Genomic DNA, 13500 nt, shown 5'->3' with positions numbered 1-13500 from the left:
GCATGGAGCAAAAACTCATGACACTGAAATCAGGACCTGATCTGAGATCAAGAGTCAGATGCCCAACTGACTAAGCCACCCAGGAGTCCCTAAATTCCCATTTTACAACTAAAAAAACAGAATGAACTTTATTTTCAACCTTTAAAAAAGCCTTTGCTTTCGGTTGTTGTATAACATCAGCCATAGACAATAGATTAAAAAAAAAAAAAAAAAGATGGGCTGTGTTCCAATAAAATTTTATTTGCAAAAACAGACAATGTGTTAGAGATTTGGCCTTAGGGCAATGATTTCTTTTTGGGGGGTTGGGAGTAATGATTTCCTAACTGTGATCTAATCCATCGGCCACAACAGAAAATCTTCTAATAAAAAAAAAAAAAAAAAAAAAAGAAAGAAAATCTTCTAATAAAAAGATTAGAAACAAATTTTAATTCACTGTACAGCAGACTAAAAAAATTTTACAAGTCAGAACAAATGCAATTACTAGGGATTTATAAAGGTTAAGCAATTTTAAATTAAGCATTTTTTTTTTTAACAAATATATCCTTAATGGCCCTATATGATGCAAAAAGCATATGCACTATATGGGTATACCTAGATAAACAGATACATATACTTAAGTTATACCTAGACTTCAGAAATTCATTATATAATTACTATTTCACATATACTACATTCAAGTTTCTAACATAATACAGAGTGAGATAACTATTAAGGTCTTACTAGATGGTATTTGGCTAATCCACTAATTACATTAATTGTAAAATTACATAGATCAGATTTAAAAGATTTTGATAATACATAAAACACGATCTAAATTTTAAGAAATTATAAATCTTGATTTCCTGTAAGGTTTGTGCTAACAGTTTGAAATAACTGATAATAATCTTCAAATTTCCATTGCTAGAAAATGAGTAGGTAATGTAGAATCTTTAAATCACTGTATTAAACATTCTATTAAACACAATGTAATAAGAACACGTAATTTCCCCCATGATTCTAGACCTTTTTGAAAAACAAAATCTCTCTTTAAATTTATCAAGTGATTTTAGTTAAGTGTTTATTTACTGTTTATGTAACTACGTATATATTATTAAAGAGCTGGACTCTCCTATTTGAATAGAAGTTAACTTTCCAGTTGTCATAAACATCCTGTTTTTATTTATTTTTGATAAGACAGAAAAGGTTATTTCTAAAAATTAAAAAATGCCTCTGAAATGTTAATTTCAGCCCGTTTTAAATGTTCAAAACAATTCTTCTCCCATTCAACTCCCAGATAGTAATAAATATAAAACTAGGAGAAATAACATGTAAACCATTTCAGATTAAATTCTAATAAACCACACACCTTAAGGACTATTGCCGTTTAGTGTTAAAAATACAAATAAACTCTTAAAACATTACCTTGTCATACCTGTTGAGTGACAGGCTTATTAAATCACAAAGGAGATTTTCACATTGTTCTTCAAATAGGCTGACGTTGGTTAAATTGTCACCTGCCAGATTCATAAACTGATGACCGTATACAACTTGTTCTAAAAATGTAAATAAAATATATTCTATTTATAACTACAGATCTTACTAATTCAGAAGAAGCAAAGTAACTCCACGCCTTTAAATTAACAACAAAACTGCAACATACACAGGTAAAAACAAATTTCTTTAGAAATAAAAGTTAAATTTGAGGATAATTCCTTTCTTATGTGATCATTGATATACAGTTTTAAAAAAAAGTTTTCAATTTTCTCATGTGCCACTTAATTGATTTCTTTTCTTAATGAGGCCATCTTTAGAAAGTAACAATGTAATATCACTTAAAAAGAAAAAAAAACCAAAGTGCTAGAAAATCCTCAATATTTTTAAGCAATTAAAGGCTTCGAAACACTTTTTTTTAACAAATGCTGATAAATTAATCACACACAATTGCTTGTGGTGTGAAGAGAGCAAACCAAGATAAGATACTAAAATGTGTACCTATATCAGATTAAGTACACCTTCTAGAATTGCTCTAAGGAAATATATTGATATACAAAGTTCAAGTGAGAGAAGAAATTATGTATTTGTAGGCATCTTTGTACATTTGTGTGTATAAATATGTAAGTGTACACACATATACATATATACATACATGTATTTTTGTATTTATTGGTTTACTGAAAACCAGGTATGAAGATAATAGATGTCTTTATAACTTAAGTAATAAGTAATTAATAAATAAGTAATATTTATTGAAGATTACTAAGTTGAGAATAGACTCTTAAAATGCCAAATAGCAAGACCAAGAATTAAGCAATATACGAAATAAAAAAGCATTATCCATTATATATATGAACAATTAATTTTTTTAAAGAAGAAACATTAGCAAAAGATAATGAACAAGTAATAAAGCAAATATAAAAAACAACAAAATTATGGAAAGACGTTCAACTTCATTAGTACTGAGAAAATTGCAAAACAGAGATTCAATGTCATTTTTCAAGTATTAATTGGCTAAAAATAAAAATAATTAATAGTATCCACTACTGGCAAAAGAATAAGGCAAAGGCATGCTAACAGTATAGATAAATTGGGGAAACTGTACAGCAACAGTGTTTACAATATTAAAGCTGAATGTGCCACTCCAATGCTAAGAATCTACTCTATAGAATAACTTGTACATGTATTCAAAGATGCATATATATACTCAAGGATGTTCTATGAAATATTATTTGTAGTATCAAAAAAGTGGCAGTTGGGACCCCTGGGTGGCTTAGCGGTTGAGCGTCTGCCTTCGGCTTGGGGCATGATCCAAAGGGTTCTGGGATCGAGTCCCACACATCAGGCTTCCTGCATGGAGCCTGTTTCTCCCTCTGCCTGTGTTTCTGCCACTTTCTCTGTCTCTCATGAATAAATAAATAAAATCTAAAAAAAAAAAGCAGAAGTAGCTGAAATATTAAAAAAAAGACTTGACTAAATAAATTATGATAGAGCCATAACATATAGCCCTTAAATGAATGAAATATAAACTATACGTACTGACATGAAGAGATATCTAAAAAGCTACTGAATAAATAAACACTACACAGAATACTACCATTTGTGTTTAGTTAGAAACAAAGACAAAAATCCTACCCACAAAGTTCTATATATGTATGGTAAGATACTAAGTATGGAAAGAAAAATGGACCAAACTGTTCTCTTAAAAAAAGGAGTAAGACTTTTTACTTTGGTTACTATTTGATGTAAAATAAAAAATGAAAAACCCAGAAAGCACTTATTACTTGTAATTTTTAAGGTTTATTTTAAAAGGACATAAATCAGAAATCCATAAACTTACTGAATTTTTCACCAAGCATGTGAAGAATTTCTAGCACCAGCCAATGGATATCTAAGTGGAGATGTAGTAAATGCCATGATGGTGGAAAAAGCTGTGAATGACATTATCAACTGTGACTGAGAATTCATAGTACGTTAGTAGGTGTTTTATAGTATATTACAACAGTCCTCCATAAGCACAAGGATAAAGAACCAATTAACCTACCCACAATTCAATAGCTCAGGGAAAAACTCGGTCTTGTTCATTAGAGGATTTTTTTCACTGGAAGATCTTTGAAAGCATATTTTCATCTGATGGTTTAGGACAGACCCACCTTGGGGTGCCGAATAGACTTGTATACTAAGGGTCCCTTCCAACCAACCTCTGGTCAGCTGCAAGGCAGTAAGAGAATTTTTTAACTACTTATTTTCATAATCTTGTTCTAGACTTTAGCTAGGATATATGTTTTGAAATGTAATGAGTACCCAGGAACTATAAAGTATTTAACAGGAGAACTTTAGACTATCATGTAGACACTACTGAGATGTCCATTTAAAAAACTGAAGTTAAAAGCAGTGAAGAAATTTACCTTTCAATTCATGCATTAAGATTCAACTCTAATTCTATCTGATTCAAAAGCCAATGCTCTTAACTACTGTGCTGTTGCAGGACTGTCAAATAACCTTCCCCCAGCCAACATTTAATATCATCTTAAAAATAAATACAATGATTTACATGTTCTATTAAGAGAACAAGGAAGAATGATAAAGATGGAATTTATCTTATCACATTTGCAAACAAAATAAAATGCTACACTAGGGACCCCTGGGAGGCTCAGTGGTTGAGCACCTGCCTTCGGGCCCGGGGCATGATCCCAGAGTCCTGGGATCGAGTCTCACGTCTGGCTCCTTGCATGGAGCCTGCTTCTCCCTCTGCCTATGTCTCTGCCTCTCTCTCTTGTCTCTCATGAATAAATAAACAAAATCTTTAAAAAAAAAATGCTACACTAATAAAACAGCATTGGCTCAGAAATAGATAATAAGTAAACAGCAAAAATAGGCAAGGGAAATTAACATGGTATCTCAAATCAGTGGGGAAAACATGGATCATTCAAAAAAAGACTGGTTATTAACTTACTCCTTTGTAAGAAACTAAAGTTAGATTTCCCACCTTAAAAAAAAAAATTTCCCACCTCATAGCATATTTATAAAGAGATAAAAAGATAATTGTACAAAGTAGTACATTTTTAACACCCAAGAGATAATACACAAGGAAAACCTGACAAATGAAACTATATAGAAAACTTAAACCATCTGCATAGCAAAGCAGGTTAAGTGTTAAAAAAGAAAACTTTATGAAAATAATTGTAATATATAATATCCAATATTCTCTAATAAAAAAGTTCCTTAAAAATAATAAAAGACAGATGCTTAACTGAAAATACCAATTAAATCAATACAACACAAATATACAAAGCCTTGAAAGATACCTTTCACTTTGTAAGATCATTTGTTGTTTTTCAGAAAAGAACAGTATTTCAGGGTATGATTTTTTGTTTATATGCTTTAAAAATTCAGCCTTCTGATCTTCAAATACCCTCTTTTCAAGTTTGCCTAGTTAAAAAGCTTATGAAAAGCAAAACCTAGTTTGAGAAACTTTGCAGTCTTTATTTCCGCTGTTAGATAAATTATTAATTTTATTTATTTTTTTAAAGACTGTATTTATGGGTATCCCCGGTGGCCCAGCAGTTTATCACTGCCTTCGGCCTGGGGTGTGGTCCTGGGGACCTGAGGTCGAGTCCCAACTTTGGAATCCCTGCATAGGGCCTGTTTCTCCCTCTGCCTGTGTCTCTGCCTCTCTCTCTCTCTCTCTGTCATGAATAAATAAAATCTTAAAAAAAAAAAGACTGTATTTATTTATTTGATGGGGGGGGGGGTACATGCACAAGCACACAGGAGCAGAGGGAGAGGGAGAAGAAGCAGGCTCTCCTCTGAGCAGGGAGTGAGATTCAATACAGGGCTCAATCCATCCCAGGATCCTGGGATCATGACCTGAGCCTAAGACCAACCCAGCCACCCAGGTGCCCAAATTTTTATTTTGTTAAGCATTTGATGAATATCCAGAAAATAAAGCCAATCCCACTTATAGAAACCAAAATTAAAGAAAAATATCCCTTCCTCCATAATCTTTCCACGAATATTTATTGTCATGAATAAAAGCAATTACCTTAAAATAAAAAAAAATTAAAAAAACAAAAAGCAATTACCTATTTGCCTTCTATGTATTAGACATATGAACCTGTGAATTCACTTAGGACTCTTTATTTTTAATATGACATATATTGGTCCCTGATAAGAAGAGTGCATTTTTTTTGTTGTTAAATTTCACAGAAATATATAAACATTTTTTCATATTTTACATTTTGTCAAAGACACATTCCTAAAATCCAAATGTTATTCAAATTGGTAAAGTTAAATAGAAGGAAAGAAGTTGAGAGTTCAGGGAATCCCATGGGGAATTATAATTTGCCATTCATATAAGCTCACATTTCCTATGGAGAATTTGTTAATTACATCTATAAGCTGGGTCATGCTGTCAATACAAATTTTTAAAAAACAAACCTTCAGTAGGAATGATTTCACAGGTAGAAAAAAAGAGCATAGTTTAAATAATCTTAATCATATTCCAAAAAGTCTCAAAAGTTACTAAGAATAGAAATACTGCTATGATTTTGAAAGTGTAACTTTTATAAGATGATCTTGAATTTTACTATAACATAATCTAGGGTTTCCCCAAATCTTTATCAATGGGAAAAATGATACAAATTTTTAAAAATAAAGGTTTTTTGCTTTGAAATTTGTACATATTTGCATGTTATAAACTAGAATTTTTTTTATAAACTAGAATTGAGAACAGCTATCACTGCTTTAGTATAGATTTAGTATAGATTATAGGTACTTTAATTAATTTTAATTTATTTAATTTTCCCAATAACTAGGAAAATATACCAACTACACACATGAGGAGACGGAGGCAAGAGGTTTTCCTTGCCCAATGGCATATAATTAGAAGAGGAGCCAGAATTTCAGTCAGGCAACCTGGTTCCCGAGCTTCACTCTTGACTAGTTTCCCTCATTCTTGAATGAATGAATATTCCTTGTGCAAAGAAAAAAACTGATGATTTAATAATTAAATGAAACAAGTCAAACCTTAATCTGGTTTTGATTTACAAATGCTCCTAGATTAATACTGGGAAGTTCAGATAGATGTCCAATATACAAAAGTAATCCGTGGAGTTCATTAACCAACACAGAGGGTAGTTGTGCCTCCAAAGTTTCATAGGGATGGACAGGAACAGGACTCTCAGCACTTTGTACTTTCAGGTACCTAAAAAGATAGATACAATAAATAACTAGAGTCTGGATGAACTTGCACTCAAAAATTCATGCAGAAATAAAAATATTCATTTGACATCCTACCTAAAGATGAAAACCTTGACATAATGAAGAAATGTCACACACTGCTGCCTAATACTGTCTGCGTTGCAGTGTAGGGTTGATATCTTCCCTGAAACCAAAACAGATTGTTAATCAAAGTCTAAATAGTTAGTGGGCAGTGACAAAAAACATTTATAAGCCATACAAGTAGCAATTCATTTGTGATTTCATCCCTTCCCAATTCATGACTCTATCATACATTCTGATCCAACCAAAAATAATTAGCACTTCCTGCTGCCTGAACTTTTAACACATCTCGATGATTTGGTCTATACAGTTGTTTCTATCTGGAACTCTTCTTGTCCTCAAAATTTCTGCCTACCTATTTTCTACTTCATCTCTGTAGACCCGAGATGTGGCATCACTCTGTGATGGGCACGTAAACAGCCCGTGGCTCCCACAGCAGCTTATACTTGCCACGATTACTACACTTTTCCATCTATCACATCCTATGCTTATGTGTCTGTATGTCCTACCAACTATAAACTCGACAGGTTTTTCCACTTTGATTCATTGTCACCTTATATAGTACCTGGCATGAAACAGAGCCTCGGGTGATAAATAATACTCAACATTTACAGAGCACATACTGAAAAAACAAAACAGTCCTGACAGTCGACTGCTAACAACTAGGTCATGATGTTCCCTCCCAAAATATGATATAAAAAATATTATCAAAATATATCAAAAATAATCAAATCAGACAAGGCCACTCTGTGATTATGGTGAAACAAGACAAAAGCAAAATCTCTCTGTAATCATGTCTGAATACAGAAACATGGCACTATGCAATTACAGAAAAACAAACAAAATACAAAAACAAAATATTTCTCTTGTGCAGCTAAAATGACTATTACTACGCTACTAATTAAAACCTTCCCTAGCCTGTCTTTCTTGGCCCTATCTCCTAGACAAAAATTAACATATTCATTACACTGTTCCTGCTTCTTAACAGCATCCAATCAAAAATAAAAGGCCTGGCCCCCTTAAACTCTACTCCAAATCAGCCAGCACAAGTGCAAACCCTATCACAAGCCCCTCTCTTTCCACTGAGAAGCCCCAATTGTTCCTCATGATGGGTGTACTTCCTTCTTCTGTCAGTAAGTTACTCAACCTGTCATTGACCAAAGGTGTATTCCAGGTGATCTTTAGTTGCTGAGCATCACCAATAACAGATATTAGCCTAAGCACTTGAATGATATCACTTAATCCTCACAAGAACTCAATAATGAGATGGGAACTATTCTCTGGTATGAGACTGACAGATAGGGTTGGAACCCAGGCTGACCAGAGTGCCATGATTCTAATTACTACACTGTAGCACAATTGCCAGAAAGGAGAAGCAGTTAGCTTGCACTAAAACACACTGCCTTTCAATTCCCTTCACCACCTTAACATATACCAAACCCCCCAATGACTAACTCATTAAACGTCAAACACAAACAGAAAGAAGAGCAAAGAAGGCAGCATGAATTCAGGCAATTTTTCTCACTTCCCACTCCCAAAGCAAGTTGCTAATTCACTTAAAAAATGTTTAGCTTTAAATCAATTTTATCACAAATACAGAAAATACTATAAATCTCAAAATTTAAGTGTCGTATTTTTCTGAATGCTAAACACTATCATGAACTTCTAACCTAATGCTTCTTCCTCCATGTTACTATGATATCTCAATATGCATCATAGACAGATGTGTAATTCAATCCTTTTTGCCATTAAAAACACTTAAAACTTACCAAAATCACAGTTGGCTTGTAATAAGGTTTCCAAATTGTACAGCTGCTGCCTAATTTAAAAAACGTAAGGTAAGTTAATTTTGTAAAAGTTTAAAGCATGTAATAATCATAGGGATAATGTTTTCAAATCTATTACATAGCTTTAGTATGTGCATAACCTCTCATTTGTCAATGTTTAAAATACTTTGTGAATGTTTATTACAGGGTCAACTTTAGATAGTAAAGATGGAGAAAAGATAAAACACGCTTTTTTGTCTGATCTTCCAAAAACCTCTATTAAAAGCTGCATATAGGGGATCCCTGGGTGGCGCAGCGGTTTGGCGCCTGCCTTTGGCCCAGGGTGCGATCCTGGAGACCCGGGATCGAATCCCACGTCAGGCTCCCGGTGCATGGAGCCTGCTTCTCCCTCCGCCTGTGTCTCTGCCTCTCTCTCTCTCTCTCTGTGACTATCATAAATAAATAAAAAATTAAAAAAAAAATTTTAAAAGCTGCATATATGTGTATATAATTATAAATATCACAGACCTTACTATCACGAGATATTGTTTATATACTCTCAGAAAATTTAAGATACTTATATAAAAACCCTAGATTAACAGTTATATAATGAAATGTTAAATTGTATCGAACAATTATACTACTGAAGTTCAGAAAAGGAATAGAATAACTTAGACTAGAGTTATCAAGGAAAGTAATATTTATGATGTCCCCCTTCAATACCTTTTCAGGTAAGCTCTTGTCATTCTTCCTAATTTCCTTTCAACTCTTTAAATATTGACCCATCTTCATGACCTATGTCCAGAATAAAGACTCAACTCATTCTATAATGTTCAGGTTTGCAGAGAATCACTCACTCAACCTGTTTCCCAATAAAAAACATAACAAGGCACTGATACAGTGTCCCTTTACAAGGTCTCAGGGGATGAGAAGAAATCTCTCCATCTTTCCATTTTCATTTAAATGTACCACATACATATTCTTAATGTATTTCTGGATAATAATTTAACAACTGATTCCATTTCAAAACCATGTAAAAACTAAATATGGACCGGGTTTTAAATGGTAAGTATTTTGTTAAATGATAATGAATGTTGTTAACCATGATAGAGATACTGTTTATGTTTTTTAAAAGTTCGTATTTTTAGAAAATGTTTATTGAAATATTTAAGGGTGAGATAACAGGATGCCTGGAATCTGCTAAAAATACTTAACCCAGAGGATCCCTGGGTGGCTTAGTGGTTTAGTGCCTGCCTTCGGCCCAGGGCATGATCCTAGAGTCCCGGGATCGAGTCTCACATCGGGTTCCCTGCATGGAACCCTCTGCCTGTGTCTCTGCCCCACCCCACCCCCGTCTTTTATGAATAAATAAAATCTTTAAAAAAAATACTTAATCAAAAAAAAAAAAAAAGAGGAAAAGGGACAGATGAAGGAAATGAAATAAAATCTTGATGTCTATTGCCACTGAGGAAGTATGTGAAGGTTCATTATGGTATTCTTGCTACATTTGTTTATGTTTGGAAAATTTCATTAAAATTTTTTAATGATGTCTAAGCTAATCATATCAACTAATCATATTACTATACAGTCTGAAAGATTTTTGGAAAGTCTGAGCTCATTCTCTAAAAAAATCAATAAAAGACTATGATGATTCAACTAACGCAGTATTTTAGTTTTCTTCCAAAACTGTAATATAGTTCAAAGCCTTAAATATTTGTCTTCAATAAATGATGCCAGACATAGAATAAAAAGTCTGGAAAAAAAAAAAATGAAGATTCACTAAAAAAAAAAAAAAAAAAAAACTCACTGAAATCACCGCTCCAAACATGACTACTTGACTGTTGTTTTTTGTTTTGTTTTTTGTTTCTTGTTTTTAAAGATTTTACTTATTTACTCACGAGAGACACAGGGGGGTGAGGGTGGGGGGTGGGCAGAGACACAGGCAGAGGGGGAAGCAGGCTCCATGCAGGAACTCCAGGGACTCTAGGATAAAACCCTGAGCCAAAGGCAGATGCTCAACCACTGAGCCACCCAGTCGTCCCTACTTGATTGTTGTTATAAGTTGAGAGAGCAATATAAACAACTCTACTGGTGCTTTTGTAGTATCTTTATTAGAAACCACCCAGCAATGGAACTTACACAACTGAATAGCATCTATGCTCAAAGGTAGTTAAAAACAAAGCAAAACATACCTGAATAAATGAAAGAGAACTCTTGATGAATTCACTAATGCTGTTTCAGTAACCCACTGAATGCCAAATATTTCCACTGTATCTTCTTCAAAATTAGTTGGTAAAGGATCAAGATTCAATATTAATCTGAAATGGAAACTCTGATTTAAAATCATAAAAAGTACGCTAAATCCCATACTTTCGCATATCTTTTTTGTCATTATATAAATCCGTTATTTTATGTGACATGTCAACAATGATGTCATAAAGTCATAATATGCCTTGGTATCTTACATATTCAGGAATACTAAATTTAGATTGTATGAAAATTCAGTTATATACAGTGACTTTAAAAAGTGTAACTAAAGAGCAGTGTGACTTAGGGGAAAAACTCAAAAAGAAGTCTGGGAACATACTTTTGCCTATGGTCTTCAATCGAAGAGTTTCATCCTTCGAAGGGACATTTAATTTTTAAAACAGCTAAAAGTTGTTCTGGGCCATGTCTGGGCAGCACAATCAAACGGAGTATCTCTTTTAAGGTCCCAAACATGGTACAATTATAAAATCAACAAAAATGGTTTCCTTCCTGACTCAAATTGACTCGGCAGGTATTCCCAAAATATTTTAATAACTGCAGTTTTGCTGCAATTTGTGTACATCTGCCCAAGGCAAGAACTTTGAAGAGTAACATTCCTGTGAATTTGTGCAATATGGTGTATTTATTAAAAAGTTAAAACGAAAATAAATCTGTATAGGCACACAGGATTAGAAACACTAGGGCAACAAAACAATGTGTATGTCTAACCTGAGAATCATCGAGAAGCTCCAGAATATTATCTCATGTTTTAGAAGGATATACCACTTCAAAAAGGCCAGCCAGGTTCAGAATTCACTTTAAGTAAAAGGGAAATTAGTAGCCAGCTTTCTACCCAAAGCTCGGTGGCATTGAAATAGGAAAACATCTGGTAGCAGGAAGTTTTGCTCAATATCCAAAAACCTTAGCTTTAACCAGGCAACCAACAACAGAACTCAGAGCCTGCACCCATGTTACACACTAAGCCCACATACAAATGCATGGCTTGAACGCCGGCTCGAGCGGATTGAAATCATAAAACAACATTTCTAGCTGGTGAAAAATTTGAGAAGGGAAAAACAAAATCTCCGACTTTTTTTTGTTGTTGTTGTTGTTTTTACCTACCGTTTAAGGGCTCCGCTGGAAAGGTAGGACTCTCCAGAAAAATGATTTCCTCCTGCTCTGTTGTCAAAACCGCAAGAAAAGCAAGGGGGTTTGCACCATTCTGTCCCCAGCTCCTGTTCCAAGCTGTCGGTCAGGAACGTCGACGCAGCGGAACAGTTTTCCATGATTCACTTTTTCTGCCCTGAAATGTGTGGGGTTCGTGATTATCATCCAAGACTCCAAAGACACTGTGGTTAGATTCCAGGAGGCGGGGCGGGCCAAGAGACTTCAAAGTTCTCAAAAAGTCATCCCAGCACACACACACACACAAAAACAAAACAAAACAAACAAACAAACAAAAAACGCCCGAGAAGCCGATTGCTCAACGACTGTCCCCACCCCACACCCTGATGCTAAGGCCGACAGAACTTAGGCAGAATGCACCCCCGACTGGCTGTGGCAGGAACTTCACATCCGCCACATCCAGGTCGGATCCCGCAGCCCGGACGGCGCCAAGAGGAAAGCAAAGTGGGCAGGACCCACCCGGCTCCGGGTCCCGACCCGCCTCCACCCGCAACGTTACCGAAACGTACCGAAGCCCGTTTCCTTCCCTAGAGCAGCGCGGCGGAAACGCCCCGGCGCACAGCCCGCGGTGGGGCTCAGGGACGGCCCCGCAGCAATCTTCAGTCCTCCGGGCGGGGAGGCCAGTCCCGCCAAGGTCCCCACTCTGCAGGCCCAAGGGGGCCCGTGTCCCGCGCGCCCGGGAGCCCCCCGCTTGGTGCACCGCGTACCTACACCCCCTCTGGGACTCCAACCCCGGCGTCTGCGAGCTCTCCGTCAGGCACCGGCGAAATTCCCGCCACCGCGCGCCCGCGCTCCCGAGGGGCGGGGCCACGGCGCAGCCCGCCCCCGGGGCTCCGCTCGCGAGGTCTCCGCGGGAACCGCCGGCACTCCGCAGGTTCTCGCGAGAGGCGCTTTTTTTTTCTTTCCTCCCCTCTGTGTGAGGAGCTTTAATTGGTCAGTTCGGCTGGAAGGCGGGGCCTCCCGGGGAAGCGAAACTGGAGGCTGAGGTGAGCAAGGCCTGGCGACAGCTGGAGTTCCCGTGGGCTGGACCCCGAGGAGAGAGTTTTGCTCCAGCGAGCTCGAAGTGGGTACCTCGTTAACACGCAGAGCCGCGCCGTCGCCTCTCGTGGCCGCGCTGGTGCCGGCAACTCTTTTGTTAGGATCGAGGATGCCTGTTGTTCACGCTCTGTGGACGAGGCCAGTGTAGAGGAGCGCTGAGGAAGTCAGAGTCCCCCTCGCTGTTGGTATAAAACCGTCGCTCCTCTCATTTACGGTACATCTGAGGTACAGCTCATGTGCAACATATTTTTTTTTAAGATTTTATTTATTCATTCACGTATGTATTCATTCATGAGGGACCCAGAGAGAGGGGCAGGCTCCATGCAGGGAGCCCGACGTGGGACTCGATCCCAGGACCCCGGGGTCACGCCCTGGGCTGAAGGCGGGCGCTAAACCGCTGAGCCACCCGGGCTGCCCCCACCATGGGCAGCATTTTTATCTTTAAAAAAAAGTTTTCCTTAAGATCTACTCAGGAGGTTTTCCGATCCAAATCGGAGATAACACATTT

At 36.6% G+C, this 13500-nt stretch overlaps 1 protein-coding gene across 2 annotated transcripts in view; it reads right to left on the bottom strand.

Moving 5' to 3' along the window:
- MMS22L (MMS22 like, DNA repair protein) overlaps window positions 1-12753 on the bottom strand; it is a 127598-nt gene extending 114845 nt beyond the window's left edge. The window contains exons 1-8 of one of the 2 annotated variants that reach the window (XM_041767345.1): window positions 12662-12753; window positions 11892-12072; window positions 10715-10840; window positions 8526-8575; window positions 6772-6859; window positions 6502-6679; window positions 3314-3404; window positions 1402-1532 (exon numbers count right to left, since the gene is read on the bottom strand). In XM_041767345.1, coding sequence (XP_041623279.1) covers window positions 1402-1532; window positions 3314-3404; window positions 6502-6679; window positions 6772-6859; window positions 8526-8575; window positions 10715-10840; window positions 11892-12055 — 828 coding nt within the window. In that variant the 5' untranslated portion in view covers window positions 12056-12072; window positions 12662-12753. The other variant, XM_041767352.1, reaches the window with a different exon arrangement.
- Window positions 12754-13500: the final 747 nt, after the last annotated feature.

The sequence above is a fragment of the Vulpes lagopus genome, chromosome 1 (assembly GCF_018345385.1).
Source record: "Vulpes lagopus strain Blue_001 chromosome 1, ASM1834538v1, whole genome shotgun sequence".
NCBI classification, from domain to species: Eukaryota; Metazoa; Chordata; class Mammalia; order Carnivora; family Canidae; genus Vulpes; species Vulpes lagopus.
Note: the sequence above shows the minus strand (reverse complement) of the source record. Positions and strands in the feature narration are given on the sequence as shown.